This window comes from Monodon monoceros, unplaced genomic scaffold, assembly GCF_005190385.1.
Source record: "Monodon monoceros isolate NGI ecotype Baffin Bay Population unplaced genomic scaffold, NGI_Narwhal_1 Super_Scaffold_15, whole genome shotgun sequence".
Taxonomy (NCBI): domain Eukaryota; kingdom Metazoa; phylum Chordata; class Mammalia; order Artiodactyla; family Monodontidae; genus Monodon; species Monodon monoceros.
Genome location: NW_021703771.1, coordinates 6,518,748 through 6,546,275, shown reverse-complemented (window position 1 = coordinate 6,546,275; position 27,528 = coordinate 6,518,748). Strand labels below are relative to the sequence as shown.

Sequence of the window (27,528 nt, the reverse complement as noted above, 5' to 3'; positions counted from 1 at the left end):
ATCTATACTCTGTGAGTTACACAACTCTCATCCATAAGGTAACAAAAGTTCAAAATACTACTCCTATAAGAAAGCACACATAAAATGTTTGGAGACTTTAACATGATTTGAAAACAGTTAATAACAATTAGCGACAAGAATGGGGTGCCCCCTTGCAGGAAGTGTTCATGCAGAGCTGAGCAATTATCTGTCACTGCAGGGGTTCCTTTTAGGGGGAGCCAGTAAGCCTAACTGCCCTGGAAGGTGATTGCTATACTCCCAGGCAAGTACAATGTATCCACATATTACATACTTCATCTCAAAGGCAGGAGAGTAACTACAAAGAGTCACTAATGTCAACAATTTAATTTGGCTAAGGAACGTAGTTAATATCCACAGTCTTTACAGAATTCATGAACAGGCTAGAACTCCACAAATATAACCCATCAAACTTAACTCTGCAAAGATGAGCTTAACTCAAAAACCCCAAAATAGGACCAACGTGCTCCAGATCAAATTATGGCTAATTCATTTCACCCAAATTACATTTCCACATTTGGGCTGCCAATCTGGAAAATATATAGAATTTTCTGGATTGTAAAAGTGCTGCCAAAATCTCAAATTTCGGCTTTCAGGTAGTTGATATTTTCCTCAAGCCCATGTGCTTGCTGTATTTTGATTTTATAAGTGTTCAGAAATAAGTAACCCCTGAGTTAGTAATGCCTGCCAGTTGTTCTGTGTTTACTTACCCTCTGACCCTCTTTTCCAGGTGGACCTTGGGGGCCTTGGATCCCCAGGGAGCCCTAGGAGGAAAAACAACACATATTAATAGATTGTTTCAAGTATACCTGCCTTGGAAAGAATGTTGTGAAAATTAATACCTATTTTATTGATTGTAGACAACTTTTAAAGTGATTCGAACTCTTCCAAGCCTAGCCTAGCCTACCTAATACATTAATAATGCTGAATTGTCCTTTGACTGGTTTATCTTTGGAGTTAACACCAGAAAAGAAAAAAAAGGTGATTCCTAACCATGTGTGAGGCACAGTGTTCACCCCCAGTGGCGACTCCCATATGATTGGAACCATGTTTTATCAAACTGCCATCAATAAATGGTAACAATATTTGCAGGCAGAAAAAAATGCTGCTTCATATATTTAAAGTCTATAAATGCAATGGCATTTTTGGTTGAGAGTGACTCTGTGACTATCCACTGAGAGAACACCTAGTTATGACGTTGGCTTCAACATTCACCTACTCCTAACATTTAATTTTTAGCATCATAGAGATTATTTAATACTTTCTCATAACATTGTCAAGTGGTAGAAAAAAATAACCTTTGTTTTTTTTCAGTTATACAAGAGGCCCAGGAAATCCCAGGTGCACGAATCCGGAAGTCAATCCCCTGGTTCTCACAGACAGTTACTAGTACACAGGAATTCTCACTCAGCATGAGAAGCAAAATGATGACACGGCTGATTTTAAAGTCTCTGGCATTGATTGCTAGCTGTTACCTCTCTGAAAGCTTCTTAGTCTCCCCTGCTGCTTCCTCCTTCCCTATTCAACCTTTCAGTGTGAGTGTTTAGGCCCGTTTTCTTCCCAGTCTACACTCTCCCACCATGGTCTCATATACCATGGGCTTTGGATTCTCCAGGCCAATGATGCCAAGATTCATAACTCAGTTTATCTCTGAGTTGCAGGTCCACACATCCAACTGCCTGCCTAACACGCCCACTCCGCTCTCTCACCAGCATTTGAATTTAGCACACTGACACCACATCTAGGACCCTCCCACCAAAACTAGGTCCTCTTCCAGCAACCCCCCAACTCTGTAAACCCACGCACCATCCTGCTAGGGCTCCTGCCAGGAATCTATAACTCGTCCTCCATACCTGCCTCTCTCACTTCTCTTTCACATCCAGTCACCAAGTCCAATTGCTGTAGCTCCACAAGAGATTTGGATCCATTTATTATCTCCCTTCAACATTCTGCTCCATCACCCTTCTTGCTTGATCATCTATGAGAGCCTCCTTGGTGACACTAGACATGGTGGACCCCTCCATCCTACACAGCACAGCCAAACCCGAAAACCCAGCCTGACCTCCTCTGGTTGTCCACATGAAGAGATGAATGCCTTGTTTCATCAGCCGTAGGGTGCCTTATACTTGTTCTTTAAAGTACTTATCATAAGTCTATTTAAAAGATTATTCAGGTAATGTTCACCAGGCTCTAAGGATAACAGGTAGAATCAGTGTCTTATTCAACTCTAGGTGCCTGTTAATGTCTGAGTGAAAAAAAAATCATAATGGGAAATCAATTCACTGTAAAAAAAAAAAAGAAAAAAAAAGGGTTATGGTAAGCTAGTACTGTTCAAAGGGTTTTAAAAATATGTATGGTTCAAGATGGCGGAAGAGTAAGACGTGGAGATCACCCTCCTCCCCACAGATACATCAGAAATACATCTACATGTGGAACAACTCCTACAGAACACCTACTGAACGCTGGCAGAAGACCTCAGACCTCCCCAAAGGCAAGAAACCCCCCACGTACCTGGGTACGGCAAAAGAAAAAAGAATAAACAGAGACAAAAGAGTAGGGACGGGACCTGCTCCAGTGGGAGGGAGCCGTGAAGGAGGAAAGGTTTCCACACACTAAGAGCCCCTTCGCGGACGGAGACTGCGGGTGGCGGAGGGGGAAGTTTCGGAGCCACGGAGGAGAGCGCAGCAACAGGGGTGCGGAGGGCAAAGCGGGGAGATTCCCGCACAGAGGATCGGGGCTGACCGGCACTCACCAGCCCGAGAGGCTTGTCTGCTCAGCCGCCGGGGCGGGCGGGGCTGGGAGCTGAGGCTTGGGCTTTGGTCGGAGCACAGGGAGAGGACTGGGGTTGGCGGTGTGAACACAGCCTGCAGGGGGTTAGTGCGCCACGGCTAGCCGGGAGGGAGTCCGGGAAAAGTCTGGACCTGCCGAAGAGGCAAGAGGCTTTTTCTTCCCTCTTTGTTTCCTGGTGCGCAAGGAGAGGGGATTCAGAGCGCTGCTTAAAGGAGCTCCAGAGACGGGCGCGAGCCGCGGCTAAAAGCGCGGACCCCAGAGACGGGCGGGAGACACTAAGGCTGCTGCTGCCGCCACCAAGAAGCCTGTGTGCGAGCACAGGTCACTTTCCACACCTCCCCTCCCGGGACCCTGTGCAGCCCGCCACTGCCAGGATCCCGGGATCCAGGGACAACTTCCCCGGAAGAACGCACGGGCGCCGCAGGCTGGTGCAATGTCACGCCACCTCTGACGCCGCAGGCTCGCCCCGCACTCCGTGCCCCTCCCTCCCTGAATCAGCGGCTCTTTATCCCCGTCCTGTCTGAGCGAAAAACAGACGCCCTCCAGCGACCTACACGCAGAGGCGGGGCTGCAAATCCAAAGCTGAGCCCCGGGAGCTGTGCGAACAAAGAAGAGAAAGGGAAATCTCTCCCAGCAGCCTCAGGAACAGCAGACTAAATCTCCACAGTCAACGTGATGTACCTGCATCTGTGGAATACCTGAATAGACAACAAATCATCCCAAATTGAGGAGGTGGACTTTGGGAGCAAAGATATATATATTTCCCTTTTTCTCTTTTTGTGAGTGTGTATGTGTATGCGTCTGTGTGTGATTTTGTCTGTATAGCTTTGCTTTTACCATTTGTCCTAGGGTTCTGTCTATCCTTTTTTTTTTTTCTTTTTCTTTTTTTAGTGCTTGTTATCATTGGTGGATTTGTTTTTTGGTTTGGTTGCACTCTTCTTTCTTTTTTTTTTAATTACTTAAAAATTTTTTTAATAATTATTTTTTATTTTAATAACTTTATTTTATCTTCTTCTTTCTCTCTTTCTTTTTTTTCTCTCTTTTATTCTAAGCCATGTGGATGAAAGGCTCTTGGTACTCCAGCCAGGTGTCAGGCCTGTGCCTCTGAGGTCAGAGAGCCAACTTCAGGACACTGGTCCACAAGAGACCTCCCAGCTCCACGTAATATCAAACAGCGAAAATCTCCCAGATATCTCCATCTCAACACCAGCACCCAGCTTCACTCAACGACCAGCAAGCTACAGTGCTGGACACCCTAAGCCAAAAAACTAACAAGACAGGAACACACCCCACCCTTTAGCAGTGAGGCTGCCTAAAATCATAATAAGGCCACAGACACCCCAAAACACACCACCAAATGTGGACCTGCCCACGAGAAAGACAAGATCCAGCCTCATCCACCAGAACACAGGCACTAGTCCCCTCCACCAGGAAGCCTACACAACTCACTGAAACAACCTTAGCCACTGGGGGCAGACACCAAAAACAACGGGAACAAGGAACTTGCAGCCTGGTGAAAAGGAGACCCCAAACACAGTAAGCTAGGCAAAAATGAGAAGACAGAGAAACACACAGCAGATGAAGAAGTAAGGTAAAAACACACCAGACCTAACAAATGAAGAGGAAATAGGCAGTCTACCTGAAAAAGAATTCAGAATAATGATAGTAAAGATGATGCAAAATCTTGGAAATAGAACGGAGAAAATACAAGAAACGTTTAACAAGGACCTAGAAGAACAAAACAGCAAACAAACAGTGATGAAAAACACAATAAATGAAATTAAAAATTCTCTAGAAGGGATCAATAGCAGAATAACTGAGGCAGAAGAACGGATAAGTGACCTGGAAGATAAAATAGTGGAAATAATTACTGCAGAGCAGAGTAAAGAAAAAAGAATGAAAAGAATTGAGGACAGTCTCAGAGACATCTGGGACAACATTAAAGGCACCAACATTCGAATTATAGGGGTCCCAGAAGAAGAAGAGAAAAAGAAAGGGACTGAGAAAATATTTGAAGAGATTATAGTTGAAAACTTCCCTAATATGGGAAAGGAAATAGTTAATCAAGTTCAGGAAGCACAGAGAATCCCATACAGGATAAATCCAAGGAGAAACACACCAAGACACTTATTATTCAAACTATCAACAATTAAATACAAAGAACAAATATAAAAAGCAGCAAGGGAAAAACAACAAATAACATACAAGGGAATCCCCATAAGGTTAACAGTTGATCTTTCAGCAGAAACTCTGCAAGCCAGAAGGGAGTGGCAGGAAATATTTAAAGCGATGAAGGGGAAAAACCTATAACCAAGATTACTCTACCCAGCAAGGATCTCATTCAGATTTGAGGGAGAAATTAAAACCTTTACAGACAAGCAAAAGCTAAGAGAATTCAGCACCACCAAACCACCTTTACAACAAATGCTTAAGGAACTTGTCTAGGCAGGAAACACAAGAGAAGGAAAAGACCTACAATAACAAACCCAAAACAATTAAGAAAATGGTCATAGGAACATACATATCGATAATTACCTAAAATGTAAATGGATTAAATGCTCCAACCAAAAGACATAGACTGGCTGAATGGATACAAAAACAAGACCCGTATATATGCTGTCTACAAGAGACCCACTTCAGACCTAGGGACACATACAGACTGAAAGTAAGGGGATGGGAAAAGATATTCCATGCAAATGGAAATCAAAAGAAAGCTGGAGTAGCAATTCTCATATCAGACAAAATAGACTTTAAAACAAAGACTATTAGAAGAGACAAAGGAGGACATTACATAATAATCAAGGGATCAATCGAAGAAGAAGATATAAAAATTGTAAATATTTATGCACCCAATACAGGAGCACCTCAATATATAAGGCAAATACTAACAGCCACAAAAGGGGAAATCGACAGTAATACAATCATAGTAGGAGACTTTAACACCCTATGTTCACCAATGGACAGATCATCCAATATGAAAATAAATAAGGAAACACAAGCTTTAAATGACATTAAACAAGATGGACTTGATATTTATAGGACAGCCCATCCAAACACAACAGAATTGTCTTTCTTCTCAAGTGCTCATGGAACGTTCTCCAGGATAGATCATATCTTGGGTGACAAATCAAGGCTTGGCAAATTTAAGGAAATAGAAATTGTATCAATTATCTTTTCCAATCACAACACTATGAGATTACATATCAATTACAGGAAAAAATCTGTAAAAAACACAAACACATGGAAGCTAAACAGTAAACTACTTACTAACCAAGAGATCACTGAAGAAATCTAAGAGGAAATCAAAAAATACCTGGAAACAAATGACAATGAAAACACGACGACCCAAAACCTATGGGATGCAGCAAAAGCAGTTCTAAGAGGGAAGTTTATAGCAATACAATCCTACCTGAAGAAACAAGAAACATCTCAAATAAACCACCTAACCTTACTCCTAAAGCAATTAGAGAAAGAAGAACAAAAAAAATCCCAAAGTTAGCAGAAGGAAAGAAATCATAAAGATCAGATCAGAAATAAATGAAAAAGAAATGAAGGAAACTATAGCAAAGATCAATAAAACTAAAAGCTGGTTCTCTGAGAAGATAAACAAAATTGATAAACCATCAGCCAGACTCATCAAGAACAAAGGGAAAAGGCTCAAATCAATAGAATTAGAAATGAAAAACACTCCCAAACTCATTCTACGAGGCCACCATCACCCTGAAACCAAAAGCAGAAAAAGATGTCACAAAGAAAGAACACTACAGGCCAATATCACTGATGAACATAGATGCAAAAATCCTCCACAAAATACTAGCAAACAGAATCCCACGGCACATTAAATGGATCACACACCATGATAAACTGGGGTTTATCCCAGGAGTGCAGGGATTCTTCAATATATGCAAATCAATCAATGTGATACAGCATATTAATAAATTGAAGGAGAAAAACCATATGATCATCTCAATAGATGCAGAGAAAGCTTTTGACAAAATTCAACACCCATTTATGATAAAAACCTTCCAGAAAGTAGGCATAGAGGGAACTTACCTCAACATAATAAAAGTCATATATGACAAACCCACAGCCAACATCGTTCTCAATGGTGAAAAACTGAAACCATTTCCTCTAAGATCAGGAACAAGACAAGATTGCCCACTCTCACCACTTTTATTCAACATAGTTTTGGAAGTTTTAGCCACAGCAGTCAGAGAAGAAAAAGAAATAAAAGGAATCCAAATAGGAAAAGAAGAAGTAAAGCTGTCCCTGTTTGCAGATGACATGATACTACACATAGAGAATCCTAAAGATGCTCCCAGAAAACTACTAGAGCTAATCAATGAATTTGGTAAGGTAGCAGGATACAAAATTAATGCACAGAAATCTCTGGCATTCCTATACATTAATGATGAAATATCTGAAAGTGAAATCAAGAAAACACTCCCATTTACCATTGCAACAAAAAGAATAAAATATCTAGGAATAAACCTACCTAAGGAGACAAAAGACCTGTATGCAGAAAATTATAAGGCACTGATGAAAGAAATTAAAGATGATACAAATAGATGGAGAGATATACTATGTTCTTGGATTGGAAGAATCAACATTGTGAAAATGACTATACTATCCAAAGCAATCTACAGATTCAATGCAATCCCTATCAAACTACCACTGGCGGCCTTCCCTGGTGGTGCAGTGGTTGAGTCTGCCTGCTGATGCAGGGGACACGGTTTCGTGTCCTGGTCCAGGAAGATCCCACATGCCGCGGAGCGGCTGGGCCTGTGAGCCATGGCTGCTGAGCCTGCGCGTCTGGAGCCTGTGCTCCGCAACAGGAGAGGCCACAACAGTGAGAGGCCCATGTACCGCAAAAAAAAAAAAAAAAAAATTCCACTGGTATTTTTCACAGAACTAGAACAAAAAATTTCAAATTTGTATGGAAACACAAAAGACCCCGAATAGCCAAAGCAATCTTGAGAAAGAAAAATGGAACTGGAGGAATGAGGCTCCTGGACTTCAGACTATACTACAAAGCTACAGTAATCAAGACAGTATGGTACTGGCACAAAAACAGACATATAGATCAATGGAACAGCATAGAAAGCCCAGAGATAAACCCACGCACATATGGTCACCTTATCTTTGATAAAGGAGACAAGAATATACAGTGGAGCAAATACAGCCTCTTCGATAAGTGGTGCTGGGAAAACTGGACAGCTACATGTAAAACAATGAAATTAGAACACTCCCTAACACCATACACAAAAGTAAACTCAAAATGGATTAAAGACCTAAATGTAAGGCCAGACATTATAAAACTCTTAGAGGAAAACATAGGCAGAACACTCCATGACATAAACCACAGCAAGATCCTTTTTGACCCATCTCCTAGAGGAATGGAAATAAAAACAAAAATAAACAAATGGGACCTAATGAAACTTCAAAGCTTTTGCACAGCAAAGGAAACCATAAACAAGGCCAAAAGACAACCCTCAGAATGGGAGAAAATATTTGCAAATGAAGCAACTGACAAAGGATTAATCTCCAAAATTTACAAGCAGCTCATGCAGCTCAATAACAAAAAAACAAACAACCCAGTCCAAAAATGGGCAGACCTAAATAGACGTTTCTCCAAAGAAGATATACAGATTGCCAACAAACACATGAAAGAATGCTCAACATAATTAATCATTAGAGAAATGCAAATCAAAACTACAATGAGATATCATCTCACACCAGTCAGAATGGCCATTATCAAAAAATCTGCAAACAATAAATGCTGGAGAGGGTGTGGAGAAAAGGGAACCCTCTTGCACTGTTGGTGGAAATGTAAATTGATACAGCCACTATGGAGAACCGTATGGAGGTTCCTTAAAAAGCTAAAAATAGAACTACCATATGACCAAGCAATCCCACTACTGGGCATATACCCTGAGAAAACCATAATTCAAAAAGAGTCATGTATCACAATGTTCATTGCAGCTCTATTAATAGCCAGGACATGGAAGCAACCTAAGTGTCCATCGACAGATGAATGGATAAAGAAGTTGTGGCACCTATATACAGTGGAATATTACTCAGCCATAAAAAGTAATGAAATTGAGTTATTTGTAGTGAGGTGGATGGAGCTAGAGTCTGTCATACGGAGTGAAGTAAGCCAGAAAGAGAAAAACAAATACCGTATGCTAACACGTATATATATGGAATCTAAAAAAAAAAAAAAAAAAGGTCATGAAGAACCTAGGGGCAAGACGGGAATAAAGATGCAGACCTACTAGAGAATGGACTTGAGGATATGGAGAGGGGGAAGGTAAGCTGGGAAAAAGTGAGTGAGTGGCATGGACTTATATACACTACCAAATGTAATATAGATTGCTGGTGGGAAGCAGCTGCATAGCACAGGGAGATCAGCTCGGTTCTTTGTGATCACCTAGAGGGGTAGGATAGGGAGGGTGGGAGGGAAGGAGATGCCAGAGGGAAGAGATATGCGGATATATGTATATGTATAGCGGATTCACTTTGTTATAAAGCAGAAATTAACACACCATTGTAAGCAATTATACTCCAATAAAGATGTTAAAATATATATGTATGGTCAACCTATTATATATTAAATGCCTTAAACGCTTTGGAATATGAGAAATCTATTCAAACATATCATCCAGGATAAACATTCTTTTATTATCTAATTTTAGAAAATTAGGATTCTTTTTTATACTGTGACTGTTTCCTTTAAAAGTCATGACTACCTTTAAACTAAAACATCAGGTGTGTTTGTGATGACCTATAATTATTTATTATGTATACATTTTTTGGTTTTTCATAGAAACTAAATTTTCATAAACGTCATAACATTAAGTTCACCATCCAATTTTATTTAGAATAAATAAAAAGGTTATAGATATACTTTAATTTTTCACTCAGATAGCTTTCCTTTGATTAAAATTGTCAGAATTCAGTGTAAATCACTATAAGTAATTTTGAAAAAGCATTAGTACAAAAAATTCTGGATGTATCACCCATCCTCAGTGTTCCCCAAATCTTTCTGAGTCTTTCTCCACAAAATATTCATAAAATATATTTATTTATTAATTTCTTTTACCTATTTTTGGAACACTTTGTTATAGGGGCATGTAGAACCTATGTTTTATTGATTTACACAGGAATAAAAACCAGGGAATGAAAAAGGTGATCAGTTCTGTTTATTTTTACCAAAAACACCTGCCAAATGGTATATAACCAAGGAAATTGGTTAATTAGGCCAACTTTAGGATGGTAAATTCCTAACGTATATAAGAAAAACAAATTTTGCAATCCAAATATACCAAATATTAATTACAAGGTAATTGCAGGGAGTTGTGTCCTTTTTAATAAGATTGACAAAATCTTGGCTCCAGATTAAACTCTTTCTCTTTGCCCTTAGGAAACTATTTTCATTTCATGAATAGTCAAACTTATACATAATATTTTTGATATCCATCCAAATGTTGACAGCTCTTTCAGTGTTTTTAAACATGAGCTACTAAAACATACACACACCAAACATTCATCAAGGGAGTACAATTAATTCTGAGCCACATGTAATCAAAATTCCATTCTCTTTACTAGTTTGCGAAATTATATAGCAAAAGTGTACATAAGACGAAAATATTAAACTTGATTTGGAATGTATTTGATGGATTCAAAAAAAATTTATGAGAACCTTTTGTGTGAAAAGTCCAAAAGTAAGACATGATACACTCACACACATAAACCCACTAATATGCCTCCTGTACGGTCATGATTCTGAATAATCCTCCCCCACCCCTTACCTTTGCTAAATCTGGGGCCCAGAAAGGAATTTGATAAAAAAGTAGGATTATTCTTAATCTCCAATGGATTATTCACTATTTGAATTATCCATGACCAGGTTTTAATCCTAGCTATATTACATTAATATTCAGAATATTTTTGATCTGACTTTATTGAATATTACTACTTGACATTTACAAAGAAAAATGATATCAATACTGTCATTAGTAAAACACAGGTCAACCAACTGTGGAAAAATATTTTTTCCCAGAAATAAGAAATTAAAATTTGGGGATGATACATTATTTACAATTCTCCAGCTAACTAGTCCTTGCATTTAGTAAAGTCAAACAATGGATTAACCTTCCACTTAGCATAAAAATTGTAGATATACCTAGGCTGATGCTCTTCAAATTAAACTTGGGTAGAGCCCAGCATTTGTGTCAGAACCCTTCCCGTAATTCCTTCCTACTCTGACCTTGTAAATGCCATATGTGTGTGCTTTACTCATCCTCTCAGTTGATTATGAGTTCTAGAGAACAAAGAATCATTTTTTTTCTATCCTTTACCACACTTACAGAAGAGACTCAATAAGTACTTACAAAGTTGGATCATAAGGAACTAAATGGAGATAGAATAACACTGAGCAGTGATAGTGGTAGGAAAAGGTTTCTGGTCTACATGTAATTATATTTATTTTCAAAACTTGGCCTTGGACTTAAATACCACATTGGTGGACTTTCAATTTTGTCTGTATTTCTCATCTAAACTGATCATTCCACTCTCTGATGTCTAAGAGTAAGACTGCCTTACAGTTCATTGAAGAATTAATCATCTACTCTTATTGTAATACAGAATCAAAAAACCAGGAGAGTTTGTTCTGATTCTTGATCTGGATTTTGGTATCATGGTTGTGTTCAATTGCTCTGATTCTTGATCTATATGTTGGTAAAGTGGATATATTCAATTTGTAAAAACGCCTTTGAACTACATCTTGTGATACATACTTTTCTGTATATATGTTATATTTCAATAAAGAAAAAAATCCTAAAGTCTGTGAAGGCTCAAATTAAAAACAATTAATCATCTACCATTTTTGACATCATCTCCATTATGGAACTTATTTAAATCTTTGACCACTGTTTGATGTTTTACAGATTCATACCATTTTTCTAGTTAGAGAATCACATTTAAGTATCTTTGTGCACATGACATCTTTGCATAATCTGTGCATTATTTTCTTCTTCAGTTTAATGTGGTGAAGAATAATACCTAATCATTTTTTTCTTCTTTTTCCATCTACTTAGGCTGCTATGAAAATAACTCTAAATTGTTTTATTCCTAAAATTTCACAACCATGAAGATTTATTGCTTTTCTGAAAGAGAAGCTTAAGAATGTATTTAGGATATTCATAATGTAAACATCTGCATACGTCTATACAAACATTCATTTTTTAAAAAGAATTCTGGACATTAAAAACGTTGACAAGGAAAGGAATTCCTAAGGCTGTTACCCCTTTTAGCTAGGATAAAAATATGCAAAAAATAGTCCCAGCCAGCTAAACCATTTTAAGTCCCAGTGGATCGCTATTACAGTGTGTTACACTGCACATAGCTCTCTCTGGACAATCTGCTGATTGTTTAAGACAGGCGAGAGCTTATCATCATGGAAGCCCATGTAAATATTTAACTGAGAAATTACTTAGAATTAACTGGTTCAGAGCAAAGTTTTGAAGTGTCTGACAAATACAGCAGATGTTTAGTAGAGTTAATAGGGTAGATTAATTGCATTTGAACACATTTTCATTTGTGAAATGAAGGCAAGACATATTCATAACTTGTCAGTCAAAGAAAGAAGCTGAAGTAAAAGACGGAAGTTTCATTTTAAAGTGTCCTTTGTACTCCCTTGCCAGGAATGTTGCAGAACATATGATCCCTAAAACCCACTTCAGCAAAAATGTTATGCAAGTAAGTGTATTTTAAGTGTTATGATTATTGCTTTAGAATATGCTTCATAGGCTTGAAACATAAGATTAAGCAGAATCTGCATAAATTCTTAGAATACCACTAGGGCGTTTTCTGTGTTTCAAATAGCATGTAGAAAATTAAGACGGAAAACAGAGTTTATCTGTCTTTATAGAAAATTTCATGCCTTTAACATGAGAACAACTCGAACAAATTTTATAAGTTGGAGGTATCAGAACAAAAAACAAATAAATAAAAAATATAATAGACATATAGCTCACAGTCATGGGAAGCGATTTTCATGTTAGTTCTGAGAAGCGGCATTTAAGAATATTTACGATGATAAATTAAAGGAGTGACCAGCTTTATGCTATTTCACAGAATTGTCAGGATGCAAGAAATAATTTCCCTTAGGGAGTGTAAGTATTTGGAAAAGAAATTCTATGTTATACATAAAAAGCCTATCATTTTATCATAAGCAGTTGTCATCACACACTAAGAAATAGATGTTTTTGAAATAAAAAGCAATAGAATCTCTTCTATACACTAAAAAAGCCCTTGCAAACCTTTGCAGTAACACTGACAAGAGAAGGATAAGAAGAGCTGTCACCAGAAAGAAAAGTCTTATGAAATATTTGTGTGGACAGGAATGTTTCAATCATTCTCAGTTACAGTAAACAAGTTCCATAATTGGATGGACAATTTTATCTTACTTTCAACAATTTAAAAAATAGAGGTCATTCGTAGTGCTTTCAAACTTAACAATTTCATTGAAAATCTCTGGCAGTATTTTAGACATGAGACATAATGAATTATGATTGTTCTTTGTGGTTGCAGGGATAAATTTTAATACTAATCTTTTTCTGTGTTTTCTGAACTCAGAAATCACATTTCTTTTTCTTATATAGATTCTGAAATAGCGTGTTCTCAGTCACCATTGATTTAACCAATAAAACTAGAAATATTATAAATTAAATAACAGAACACAGTCTGTGACTCTAGAATGCTGTGGGACATCCGTAAGTCCCACAGAGTTTCCTCTAACCATGACCTTTCCTCCTATGATGAGGCATTCCACTTCACAAATTATATATATATATCCTCAGTTTCGTTCCCCTTTGCATCTTATCTAGCAAAATGGACTGCATTTAGTAGGTGTTGAATGGACGAATGGCTGCTAAGATTCTGATTCTTTACACTTCTCCTAGTACTTCTGCTGTAGTGAGGATATTAATTGCCATAGCTACAGAAATTCCAGTTTAGAAACCTATATTCTTCATCTACAAATCCCACTTGATACCAAAATAATCCAAGTTATTTAAAATTCTTACGTGGTAGTACTGCAGAATAGATGCTACACTTCTATCTGGAGGAGTTTGCCCTTCATCAGAAGAAGAAATATAAGCTCTGTCTTTAATTTATCTCACACTGATGAGGATTAAATACTTTTTAAAAAAACAACATGAACCGCAGTGATTAAAGTATCTATGTAAACCATTAATTACAAAGAAATAGATTAAATCAAATTATTTAAAATGCTTATATCACCTAAAATAATGTAGTTTCCTATTTGGCAATTATTCTTGACTCACTTTCATTTATTTGTCATAAGTAATTTCATATTTGTAATTATTATTGACTATGAAAGTCTTTACGTAGATTTGCTTTATATCAGGCCTAACTTAATAAATGAAATAGTTTGATTTCAGTTAACTCAAAGCTCTGTTGACAAGTAAAAAATCTTTGGGCCACGGTCTGTCAAATCCATTTGTATCATCTGTCTTAATGACTTATGTGAGGAAGAATATGATTGTTTCAGTTTTAATGATTAGTCTGATCATCATAACAATCTGTATTTTGGATTGGCTTTGCCATAAGTCAGTGGAACATGGTTCCACTGCAGAAAGATGGATAATCTATACACAGGTTGTCTTTATACCTCTTCCATTGTCTTCTGAAGAATGGACAACCTGATAGAGATGTAATTCCAAATGTAACAGCATTAATAATGTTTGTATTTCGGCTATGCAACATAAATAACCAGACTGAAGGAAACAAGCTAGTAAACTTAGGAATAAAATGTAAATCAGAAGAGAGATATTCACACACCACATGAGATACCTAGGTATTTAATCAGATAACTGAAGATGGTTTATACAATATCAGGTTAAGTGAGTGGCAATTGAGTAAGGTGGTGAAAACCAAACTTCCAAGGGGGGGAAATGCTCCATATGGTAATAAAGAACTTTTTAAAAATATTTAAAATATATATTGAAGACTTTTCACTTTTTAACCTCTTTCTACCTGTCAGAGGTATCCATTTTCTTCAGGAAGATTAAGATAATAATAGCAAAAGTGTAAAGACAATGGAAGAGTAAACACAGACACAGACAGGGGGCTGGAAATTAGGCTCTGTTAACAGAAGAGTGTTTCTAAACGTCAAATACCTTATCACCGTATATCGGGAGACGTTCCCATAGATCATAAAGTTTAACTATGAATCACACGGCACAGAGGAAGGAGCAAATGCAAGGGTAATTCTAACCCAACCGGAAAGAGAATGGAAAAAATGTAGCTTCCCTCTGTTTCCCTGAATGAAGAATTTCGGAAGAAGAATGGTGAATTAATCAGATACTAGAATCCTTGCCTTCTCTAGAATTCATAAGGCATTAGATTTCTCAGGAGCAACACTGATATCAGCTAAAAGACAATGATGCAAAACCATTATAATTCTGATGGAAAGAGTTTTGAACCTAGAATTCTATACCAAGACAAGCTACCAATCAAGTGTGAGAGTAGAATAGAAACATTTTTATATTTATTTCTTTATTATTTTTTTGGTGGAAAGGAACCCTTGCTTTATTTTGGATGCTGGCAACCAGAGATGGAGGTGGAGGTGGTGGATGCCTGTCCAAAGGGCAGCTCCCCGCCCCTGTCCCACTCCTGTGAATCCAGGGATAAGAGCTTTTATAGGTGAAGGGAGGGGGCTACATGCAGTACAGCACAGTCAGCTCTGACAGTCACCTTGAAATTGGTCATCAGCGGTCTGACTAGTGTCATCCTGATTGTTATAAGTACAATTAATCTTCAGTTCCAGGATTGGTTGGTTTCCATTTCTTTTTTCTTTTTTTTTTTTTTTTTAATTTTTGAATTTTATTTAATTTTTATACAGCAGGTTCTTATTAGTTATCTATTTTATACGTATTAGTGTATACATGTCAATCCCAATCTCCCAGTTCATCCCAAAACCAACAGCCCCCTCCCTGCCACTTTCCCCCCTTGGTGTCGATACATTTGTTCTCTACATCTGTGTCTCTATTTCTGCCCTGCAAACTGGTTCATCTGTACCATTTTTCTAGGTTCCACATACATGTGTTAATATGCGATACTTGCTTTTCTCTTTCTTACTTCACTCTTACAGTCTCTAGATCCATCCATGTCTCTACAAATGATCCAATTCCGTTCCTTTTTATGGCTGAGTAATATTCCATTGTATATATGTACCACATCTTCTTTACTCATTCATCTGTCGATGGGCATTTAGGTTGCTTTCATGACCTGGGTATTGTAAATACTGCTGCAATGGACATTGCGGTGCATGTGTCTTTTTAAATTATGGTTTTCTCTGGATACATGCCCAGTAGTGGGACTGCTGAGTCATGGTAATTCTATTTTTAGTTTTTTAAGGAAACTCCATACTGTTCTCCATAGTAGCTGTATCAATTTACATTCCCACCAACAGTGCAAGAGGGTTCCCTTCTCTCCACACCCTCTCCAACATTTGTTGTTTGTGGATTTTCTGATGATGCCCATTCTAACTGGTGTGAGGTGATACCTCATTGTACTTTGATTTGCATTTCTCTAGTAGTTAGTGATGTTGAGCAGCTTTTCATGTGCTTCTTGGCCATATGTATGTCTTCTTTGGAGAAATGTCTATTAAGTTCTTCTGCCCATTTTTGGATTAGGTTGCTTTTTAATATTGAGCTGCATGAGCTGTTTATATATTTTGGAGATTAATCCTTTGTCCGTTGATTCGTCTACAAATATTTTCTCCCATTCTGAGGGTTGTCTTTTTGTCTTGTTTGTAGTTTCCTTTGCTTTGCAAAAGCTTTTAAGTTTCATTGGGTCCCATTTGTTTATTTTTATTTCCATTACTCTAGGGGTGGATCAAAAAAAATCTTACTGTGATTTATGTCAAAGAGTGTTCTTCCTATGTTTTTCTCTAAGAGTTTTATAGTGTGTGGCCTTATATTTAGGTCTTTAACCCATTTTGAGTTTATTTTTGCGTATGGTGTTGGGGAGTGTTCTAATTTCATTGTTTTACATGTAGCTGTCCAGTTTTCCCAGCATCACTTATTGAAGAGACTGTCTTTTCTCCACTGTGTATCCTTACCTTAGTTGACCATAGGTGTGTGGGTTTATCTCTGGGCTTTCTATTCTGTTCCATTGATCTATATTTCTGTTTTTGTGCCAGTACCATATTGTCTTGATTACTGTACCTTTGTAGCATAGTCTGAAGTCAGGGAGTCTGATTCCTCCAGCTCCATTTTTTTTCCCTCAAGACTGCTTTGGCTATACAGGGTCTTTTGTGTCTCCATACAGATTTTAAGATTTTTTTGTTCTAGTTCTGTAAAAAAATGCCACTAGTAATTTAATAGGGATTGCATTGAATCTGTAGATTGCTTTGGGTAATATAGTCATTTCCACAATATTGATGCTTCCAATCCAAGAACATGGTATATCTCTCCATCTGTTAGTGTCATCTTTGATTTCTGTCATCAGTGTCTTATATTTTTCTGAGTTCAGGTCTTTTACCTCCTTAGGTAGGTAAATTCCTAGGTATTTTATTCTTTTTGTTGCAATGGTGAATGGGATTGCTTCCTTAACTTCTTTTTCTGATCATTCATTGCTAGTGTATAGGAATGAAAGAGATTTCTGCACATTAATTTTGTATCCTGCAATTTTACCAAATTCATTGATTAGCTCTAGTAGTTTTCTGGGAGCATCTTTAGGATTCTCTATGTAGAGTATCATGTCATCTGCAAACAGTGACAGTTTTACTTCTTCTTTTTGAATTTGTATTCCTTTTATTTCTTTTTCTTCTCTGATTGCTGTGGCTAGGACTTCCAAAACTATGTTCAATAATAGTGGTGAGAGTGGACATCCTTGTCTTGTTCCTGATCTTAGAGGAAATGCTATAAGCTTTTCACCACTGAGAATGATGTTTGCTGTGGGTTTGTCATATATGGCCTTTATTATGTTGAGGTGGTTTCCTCTATGATCACTTTCTGGAGAGTTTTTATCATACATGGGTGTTGAATTTTGTCAAAAGCTTTTTCTGCATCTATTGAGATGATCATATAGTATTTATTGTTCAGTTTAATATGGTGTATCACATTGATTGATTTGCATATATTGAAGAATCCTTGCATCCCTGGGATAAATCCCAGTTGATCATGGTGTATGAGCCTTTTAATGTGTTGTTGGAGTCTGTTTGCTAGTATTTTGTTGAGGATTTTTGCATCTATATTCATCAGTGAAATTGGTCTGTAATTTTAAGTAGTATCTTTGTCTGGTTTTGGTAACAAGGTGATGGTGGCCTCAAGGAATGAGTTTGGGAATGTTCCTTCCTCTGCAATTTTTTGGAAGAGTTTGAGAAGAATGGGTGTTAGCTCTTCTCTAAGTGTTTGATAGAATTCACCTGTGAAGCCATCTGATCCTGGACTTTTGTTTGTTGGAAGATTTTTAATCGCAGTTTCAATTTCATTACTTGTGATTGGTCAGTTCATATTTACTATTTCTTCCTGGTTCAGTCTTGGAAGGTTATACCTTTCTAAGAATTTGTCCATTTCTTCCAGGTTGTCCATTTTATTGGCATGGAGTTGCTTGCAGTAGTCTCTTAGGATGATTTGTATTTCTGCATTGTCCATTGTATCTTCTCTTTTTTCATTTCTAATTTTATTGATTTGAGTCCTCTCCCTCTTTTTCTTGATGAGTCTGGCTAATGGTTAATCAGTTTTGTTTATCTTCTCAAAGAACAAGTTTTTAGTTTTATTGTTCTTTGCTATTGTCTTCTTTGTTTCTATTTCATTTACTTCTGCTCTGATCTTCATGATTTCCTTCCTTCTACTAACTTTGGGTTTTGTTTGTTCTCCATTCCCTAGTCCCTTTTGGTGTAAGATTAGACTGTTTATTTGAGATTTTTCTTGTTTCTTGAGGTAGGCTTGTAGTGCTATAAACTTCCCTCTTAGAACTGCTTTTCCTGCATCCCATAGCTTTTGAATCATCATGTTTTGATTGTAATTTATGTCTAGGTATTTTGTGATTTCATCATTGATTTCTTCAGTGATATCTCGGCTATTTAGTAACGTATTGTTTAGCCTCCATGTGTTTGTGATTTTTACGTTTTTTCCCCCTGTAATTGATTTCTAATCTCACAGCGCTGTGGTTGGAAAAGATGCTTAATATGATTTCAATTTTTTAAAATTTACTGAGGTTTGATTTGTGACTCAAGATGTAATCTATCCTGGAGTATGTTCTGTGTGCACTTGAGAAGAAAGTGTAATCTGCTGTTTTTGGATGGAATGTCCTATAAATATCAGTTAAATCGATCTGGTCTATTGTGTGATTTAAAGCTTGTGTTTCCTTATTAATTTTCTGTCTGGATGTTTTGTCCATCGGTGTAAGTGAGGTGTTAATGTCCCCCACTATTATTGTATTATTGTCGATTTCCTCTTTTAGAGCTGTTAGCAGTTGCCTTATGTATTGAGGTGCTCCTATGTTGGGTACACTGATATTTATAATTTTTATATCTTATTCTTGGATTGATCCCTTGATCATTATGTAGTGTCCTTCCTTGTCTCTTGTAACATTCTTTATTTTAAAGTCTATTTTATCCGATATGAGTATTGCTACTCCAGCTTTCTTTTCATTTCCATTTGTATGGAATATCTTTTTCCACCCCCTCACTCTCAGTCTGTATGTGTCCCTAGGTCTGAAGTGGGTCTCTTGTAGACAGCATATATATGGGTCTTATTTTATCCATTCAGCGAGTTGTGTCTTTTGGTTGGAGCATTCAGTACATTCACATTTAAGGTAATTATTGATATGTATGTTCCTATTACCATTTTCTTAATTGTTATAGTTTTGTTTTTGTAGGTCCTTTTGTTCTCTTGTGTTTCCCACTTACAGAAGTTCCTTTAGCGCTTGTTGTAGAGCTGGTTTGGTGGTGCTGAATTCTCTTAGCTTTTGCTTGGCTGTAAAGCTTTTGATTTCTCTGTTGAATCTGAATGAGATCCTTGCCAGGTAGAGTAATCTTGGTTGTAGGTTCTTCCCTTTCATCACTTTGAATATATTGTGCCATGGCCTTCTGGTTTGCAGAGTTTCTGCTGAGAAATCAGCTGTTAACCTATGGGCATTCCCTTGTATGTTATTTGTCATTTTTTCCTTGTTTCTTTCAGTAATTTTTCTTTGTCTTTAATTTTTGTCAATTTGATTACTATGTGTCTCGGCGTGCTTCTTCTTGGGTTTAGTCTGCCTGGGACTGTCTGTGCTTCATGGACTTGGGTGGCTATTTCCTTTCCCATGTTAGGGAATATATCAACTATAATCTCTTCAAATGTTTTCTCGGGTCCTTTCTCTCTCTCTTCTCCTTCTGGGACCTCTATAATCCGAATGTTGTTGCGTTTAATGTTGTCCCAGATGTCCCTTAGGCTGTCTTCATTTCTTTTCCTTCTTTTCTCTTTATTCTGTTCTGTGGCAGTGAATTCCACCATTCTGTCTTCCAGGTCACTTATCCGTTCTTCTGCCTCAGTTACCCTGCTATTGATTCTTCTAGTGTATTTTTCATTTTAGTTACTGTACTGTTCATCTCTGTTTGTTTGTTCTTTAATTCATCTAGATGTTTGTTCTTTAATTCTTCTAGGTCTTTGTTAAACATTTCTTGCATCTTCTAAATCTTTGCCCCCATTCTTTTTCCGAGGTCCTGGATCATCTTCACTATCATTATTCTGAGTTCTTTCTCTGGAAGGTTGCCTATCTCCATTTCATTTAATTGTTTTTCTGGGGTTTTATCTTGTTCCTTCATCTGGTACAAAGTCCTCTCCCTTATCCTTTTGTCTATCTTTCTGTGAATGTGGTTTTCCTTCCACAGGCTGCAGGATTGTAGTTCTTCTTGCTTCTGCTGTCTGCCCTCTGGTGGATGAGGCTATCTACGAGGCTTGTGTCAGAAACATTTTTAGATATGTACAATCTCGGAAAATTTACCTCCTTTTCACGTTGTCTTAATAATTTGCTTCAGGATGTTTTCACATAGAAGAAAGAATAAAACCAAGAAAGGAGATGACAAAGAAAAGAAGCCCTGGAATCAACCCAGGACAAAAAATAAAGGGAGTCACAGAATGAGAAATTTGTTGTTGGCTTAGAAAGCTTGTAGTAAAGGATGGAGTAAGAGGTCTGAAAGGTACTCCCCCAACATAAGAGACTCAGTGAGAGAATTTGAAAAACATGGAAGATAAGTGCAGGGAAAACAGAAATACAACTAGAAACACCACAAAACAAAACAAAACAACAATAACAACAAACCTATTCAATAAAGGAAAGTATACCACTTGGGTCTGCAAACAGTAATATTTACGCAGTCATAAAAAAGTGAACATTTTCTATTTTTAGAATAATAAGAATAATACTATAACTCCATTCATCATTCACCTGCGCTTGGCACCGAGGTTGTTTCCATTTTTTACTATTTCAAACAATGCTGAAATTTTAGCCTTGTATGTGCACAATTTCATAAACGAGTGACAATATCTCTATTTATATTTTCTGGTTCAAAGAAAATGTGAAATATTGATAGACAGTATCAAATTATCCTCCACAGAGATTGTATCTAGGCATTCTTCCCTCAGAATGTATGAGTGTGTTTCTCTACATTTTTGCCCATGTACTATATTGTCAAACTTTTAGACTTTTGCCTATCTATTTTTCTTATTGTGGTAAGAACTTTTAACATGAGGTCTACTCTCTTAACAAATTTTTAATTGCACAATATAGTATTGTTAACTGTAAGCATAAAGTTTTCCAGCAGACCTTTAGACCGTATTAATCTTGTATATCAGAAACTTTATAGTTTTCACAGCAGCTCCATAATTTTCCCCTACCCCCAGCTCCTGGCAATCACTATTCTACTTTCTGTTTCTATAAGCTTGACTATTTTAGATACAAGTGGAATCATGCAGTATTTGTCCTGGCTTATCTCACTTAATGTCCTTCAGGTTCATTCATGTTGTTGCATAGGGCAGGGTTTCCTTCTTTTTTAAGGCTGAATAACATTCCATTTTATAAATACACCACTTTTTTAATCCATGTATCCATCAATGGACATTTAGGTTGTTTCCATATCTTGGTAATTTTGTCACAGACATATGAAAAGATCTTTAACATCAACAATCATCAGGGAAATGCAGGTCAAAAACCACAATGTGATATCACCTCATACCTGTTAGAATGACTACTGTTTTAAAAAAATAACAAGTGTTAGCAAAAATGTAGAAAAATTGGAACCCTTGTACACTGTTGGTGGGAATGTAAAATGGCGCAGCTGCTATGAAAAACCGTATAAAGGTTACTAGAAAAATTAGAAATATAATTATCATACAATCCAGAAATCCTACTTCTGAGTATATATCCAGAAGAATTGAGAGCATTGCCAATCTTGCAAGAGAAAAGTAGTATCTCAGAGCCATTTTAGTTTACATTTATTAAAAGTGAATTTAGATGTCTTTTAATATGTTTAAGAGTGATCTTATTCTTTCTTTTCTATGAACTCTGTTCACATCCTTTCTTTAATCATCACTTTGTCTTTAGATTCAACTTTGTACTTACTGATGGCAAAACAAAGGAGTGGCCTTTAAAGATTAAACAAGCCTTGTTATTTCTGCAGGACACTTGAAAAATACCAGGGTGGTTGCTTTAATATTGAATGGTTAATTCTTAATTCACAAGATCAGTGAGAACTCCCTGGGAATTAAGAATTAACTATATGGTGCATTTTAGTAATTTGTGCACTAATGGGTAAAGTAGTTGCATTGTCTGTTTATTGGTTTTTTTGTGAATGTTAAGTGAGAAAGTGTGTGCTAGCAGTTTCTATATTGAAAAAAAGACTTATCCTTGAAAAATATTAGAATCCTGAGACTTATTTAAATACATTTGAGAACTGTTTCTGTGGAAATTATACTGCAATTCAATGGACGAATCTGTCTATATATAAATACTGTTTAAAACACAACCTTTTAGAAATGGGGTCAAACACTTACCTTACCTAATCACATTTATTTTATAGCCTGAATTAATTAAGGCTGTGTCAGTGTAACTCCAATTCAGTGCAAGCAACATCGAGATTAGTTGTGATGTGTCACATAAACCCCCCAGGATGTTGTTCCCGTGCCACTTTTTAATCTTCTGGGTTAGTAACATGATGTGTCTTCTAAATAACCAGATTTTGATACTATCAAAGCCAGGAACAAACCCCTTAATTTTCAAGCTACCAATCAAACACTAGAAAGTTGGCATGAAGGTTAATTATAATTAATGTTTTCTTAATATTTCAATGAAATGGAGCACACAAAAAGTTATTTTCAAGCTTCTGATAAAGAGTAACTAGTGTATCAAGTGAACAAATCAAGATAATTTGAGAGTCGATGTACTAATATAAAGCTGTAACAAGCAAACAATAGTAAGTAAAAGGACAGGTGAACAGGATAGAAAAAGACTCTCCTGTTTGCACAGAACCAAAAGGCAGATGCGCTAGTGCAGCATTTCAGCATCATTTCAACAAACGCTTTGATGACCTCCACACACTCACAATCATAAATTAGGAAGAGTACCTGCTCTTGCACCAGGAATTCCACTAGCCACTTTAAGTGATTTTATTTAATTCTAACAACCCTAAGAAATATAATTTCGCCCTTTTTTAGATGAGAAAAACAAACTTCCTAGAGATAACACTGCAAATAAGTGAGGGACCTGAGCTCTAAACTTAAGTATGTCTGACCCCCAAACCCTATTCTACTTCGAATATATTCTACTTCTACTTCCAAAGAATTATTTGGAGCATACGATTTATTTGAATACACATAATCTTCATCCATGAATTGTGTTTCAGGTCAATGGTATCATATTTAAGACCTGCAACATTTTTGATACATGAAGATATTAAACTTTCCAGAATATATTATACTGGGAAACTGAGAGTGGTTGTGAAACAGGAGGGCACGCTATTAAGAAACAGAATGAAAAGCCAACAGCATAGACTGAAGGGAAGTTAAGAACAGCAAAGCCCCAAAAGGCATCTGAGGATTAGAGCTGGTCAGAAGCTGGAGGAGGCAGCTGTACAGTTAGCAGTGCTATGGTAAATAAATGAGCAATCATCTGCCAGGACTTGCCTAAAAAAAGATGCAATACACCAGGGCTGGTGGTTGGAGAAAACTCTCCATGAAGCTTGTGCATTTCTGCTTGTGTTGTGAGTGAGGTGCTAACTGTTCTATGTTCTGAACTACCTTTTCACACCCTTCAGGTGGTGGCCTAACCAGAAGGCGACCTAGAGAATTCAGATTTCATTCTGGCTCAGCCACCTAGATGCTCTTGTTGGCTCGATGTGGTTCTAGATCAGAAAGATAATGGCCACTGATCACTCAGCACCCTTATGACAGCCCGCCCAGCTAAAGTGACACACACAATGGGTCTCTGTAAGTTTTATTAAAAATGTGCGTGTCCTGCCTGATACCTGGATTAATTCTTCAAGTCAAGGGGAAAGGTCAGCTCAGAAACTTGGGAAAATCATCTGGTCTCCTAAGACAGACTTGGAGGCTACAGGGGATTTGCTTAGCTGGTTGGGTGTGGGATTCTGGGGAACATGGTTGAGATCAGCACTACAGGTTGGCCTCGTCTACTTGCTTGGAGTCCTGTTAATAGTAGCCCTTGTTAAATGCTATCTGAGACAGATTGAAAGTTTGGTCCCAGCCTCTTTTGGTGAGGCAAATCCGAGAGGCTGAATGAGTGGTACACTCAGGAAAATTTGCCAGAAGCTCAGACAGTAGAGCAAGAGGAGTGGCTGTTTCGGGGAGACTATGGGTCTTCCCATGGGTCTTGCATGTTTCTGTGTATCTTGTGAGGGAAGTACTAACTGCCCTTTCATTCTGAACTATCTTTTTAAGGATGTTTGTATAGGAAAGCCCTTCCTCTGGGGCACAAAAACAGTTGCACCTTTCAGGATAAATTAGGGTTTCTAGGCTCCACATCCAGTGTTCCTTTACTTCTCAAAAGTTGACTTTAATAATGGATTAGAATATATAAAGCTTCTGTTCATGTCTGCAGTATAGTGAACAGAAGGTAGAATTCTTCAACTAAGGTGATAATTCCAGCTGCCCACAAAAAACATGTTTCTCAAACTGAATTAAAAAAAAAAATCAGGGACAATAAGTGATATCAGAACCGCCATTCTGAAATTGAAAAATTTCAACATGGGAGGAGAATCCCTGCCCTAAAGTAATTAGCTTCAGCTGGAAAGAGAGACTCTTCATTATGATGTTCAAGTTGATGATTTTGTATTTTCCTATAGATATTTTAACTGTAGGATTTGGTGATATTTTGTTTTCATAATATGTCTGTCAATGAAAAATATTTGTTTCCTCTGCCTATGAAGAGGAAATATTTATTGGGTCCCTACACTGCACCAAGTACTTTTAGTCTCTGGGGCTACAGCTGTATATAAGTTAAACCAGGCTCTGTCCTCATGGAGGTTCTGCTAGAGGTAAAAAAGAAAATAGTTCAATTTAGTTTACATTTACTAGTTTTCTCAAGATGAAAGAATTCTACCCATAAAGATGACTATACAAAAGTTCTCTTTGAACATTTCTCAGCAAGTACTTCATAAAGGCCTCATTCCCATTGATGTTCATTCCTATTGATATTTTTGCCACTGAATAGTAATATAATAGTGATAAGAATACCTGCTAAAAGTTAAACAGTACTTACTAAGAGCCAGTCATTATTCAAAAGATTTTACATGTACCATTTAATCTAATCATCACTAAAACACTGTGCAACAAGAAATATTATCTCATTTTTAGAGGATGAAACTAGGGCACAGAAAATTCAAGTAACATGGTGAGGTTCAAAGCCACTGTCTGGATCCAGGGTCTGCATAACTCTTAAGCTATAATGCATGGATTTTTGGTTAGCTAAAACCAATGGAATGGTTAATTGTAATGAATATAATTCAAATACTTTTAGAGAACAATCATTTTAAAATACCACCTTATAGATCAATGTAAGGTTTCTACCAAAATTTTTTAAATGTTTAAACAGAGTAGAATTGAATTAAACTAATTTCTGTGTAGATTTATGACTTAAGTATATGTTTTTCTGCATATAATTTTTCAAAAGTCATCCATTTTATAATTTTCTAATGGCATTTGAGATACATTTTAAGGTATTTTTCTAGGTTGCTGAGCATCTCAACTTGAAATAAAATAGCTCTTTCATAACAGTCCTAAATTGCCAGTGTATAGCACTTTTAGGAAAGAAAGTTTTACTGTTGAGTTTTAAAATGCATAATTTAGAATTTTGGTGAAAACAATTTGAAATGTTTTTTGAAACAGAAGCAAACTATAAACAGAAGGGCAGAAGGAGTTATTCTCAAACCATTCATCTAATGAAAAATACATAAATCACCTCCTTGTCAAATGAGCTGATGGTAGGTTTTTCCAAAACATAAATCTTCTCTGAGGCTAAACATAAATCTTCCTAGGGCCTTAAGCATCAACTCCCCTACATTTCTGCACAGAGTCAATAAAAATAGATTTATAGTATAGAAACACCCTCTATTTTAATCAACTAATTTATTTATGTAAGCGTTTTGCCCACAAATTTTAAAAAGCATTAATTAAAAAAAAATATTTCAACTGCCTTCTTTCTACTGATCCACTAGTACCCTAACAATCCCAATATTGGCCTGGATCACCAGTTTCAGAAAGTTAACAAGAATTAACTATGAATTATGTAACTTTACTAGATTAATATTATTAATTCAAATTCAGGCAATCCATAGAAAGACCATATAAATAACAGATTTTGAAATGTAAGGAATTCAAAATAATCTTAAATTGAATTGCCTGTCACTTACTATGCTATAGTACATATTTTAATAGGTAAATATAAATATGTATAATTCATAAATGCTATAGAACATGTATTTATTCTGATAAGAACAGAAAGAGAAATTATGTTCTATGGGCATTTAACAAGAATTTTTCTACTTCATTCACCTAAAAAGAAATAGTTATAGTTCCTTAGCAATTTTAATAAGAAAGCATCATTTAGTAGTTGAGGCTGTGATTTAAATGTATTCAAAGTAAATAACTTTAAATTACAGCATGAAAATTCTAGCAAGAAAATGATTTTCTCTGAAATAATGTTTTTGTGTAGGGCCAACAGAACTACTGTTCTGTTGTGTACCAATACTTGTACACTATCTGTATATTAATTGCAAACGATCAGTTCATAAAATGATCAGCTTTAACCATCTGGTTGCTTTTTCTTAAACCAAATAGGTCCCAAGAAGGCAGTGACAATGAGTATTTCTGTGTCCCCAGATATCTAGTGTCTGATATATAATTAGCATTCGAATAAGTAAAAGTAGGTAAAAAGGGAAGGAGAAGCTAGGGAAGGGACCAGGTCATCTACTGAACTGATTTTGTATCTTGTACACACTAATTTAGAAAATAGCCTTATTCCTTAGGTGAATACTATATGATCTCTTGTGCATTAGGGCCATCTGTTAATTTGTGTCATTTGATCTATAAATGACCAGCTGAGATTGTCTCTCAGTTACTTTTGGTATTTAAGGTAGTTTTTATAGGGTGAAGTCTGTGCCCCACCCCCATGCCTATAACTCACATAAGCTGG

At 36.7% G+C, this 27,528-nt stretch overlaps 1 protein-coding gene across 1 annotated transcript in view; it reads right to left on the bottom strand.

The window, feature by feature from the left end:
- The window catches only part of COL19A1 (collagen type XIX alpha 1 chain), a 362,938-nt gene that overhangs the window by 152,096 nt on the left and 183,314 nt on the right, over positions 1–27,528 (bottom strand). The window contains exon 15 of the mRNA XM_029223905.1: positions 729–782. Coding sequence (XP_029079738.1) covers positions 729–782 — 54 coding nt within the window. The remainder of the gene's footprint in view (positions 1–728; positions 783–27,528) is intronic.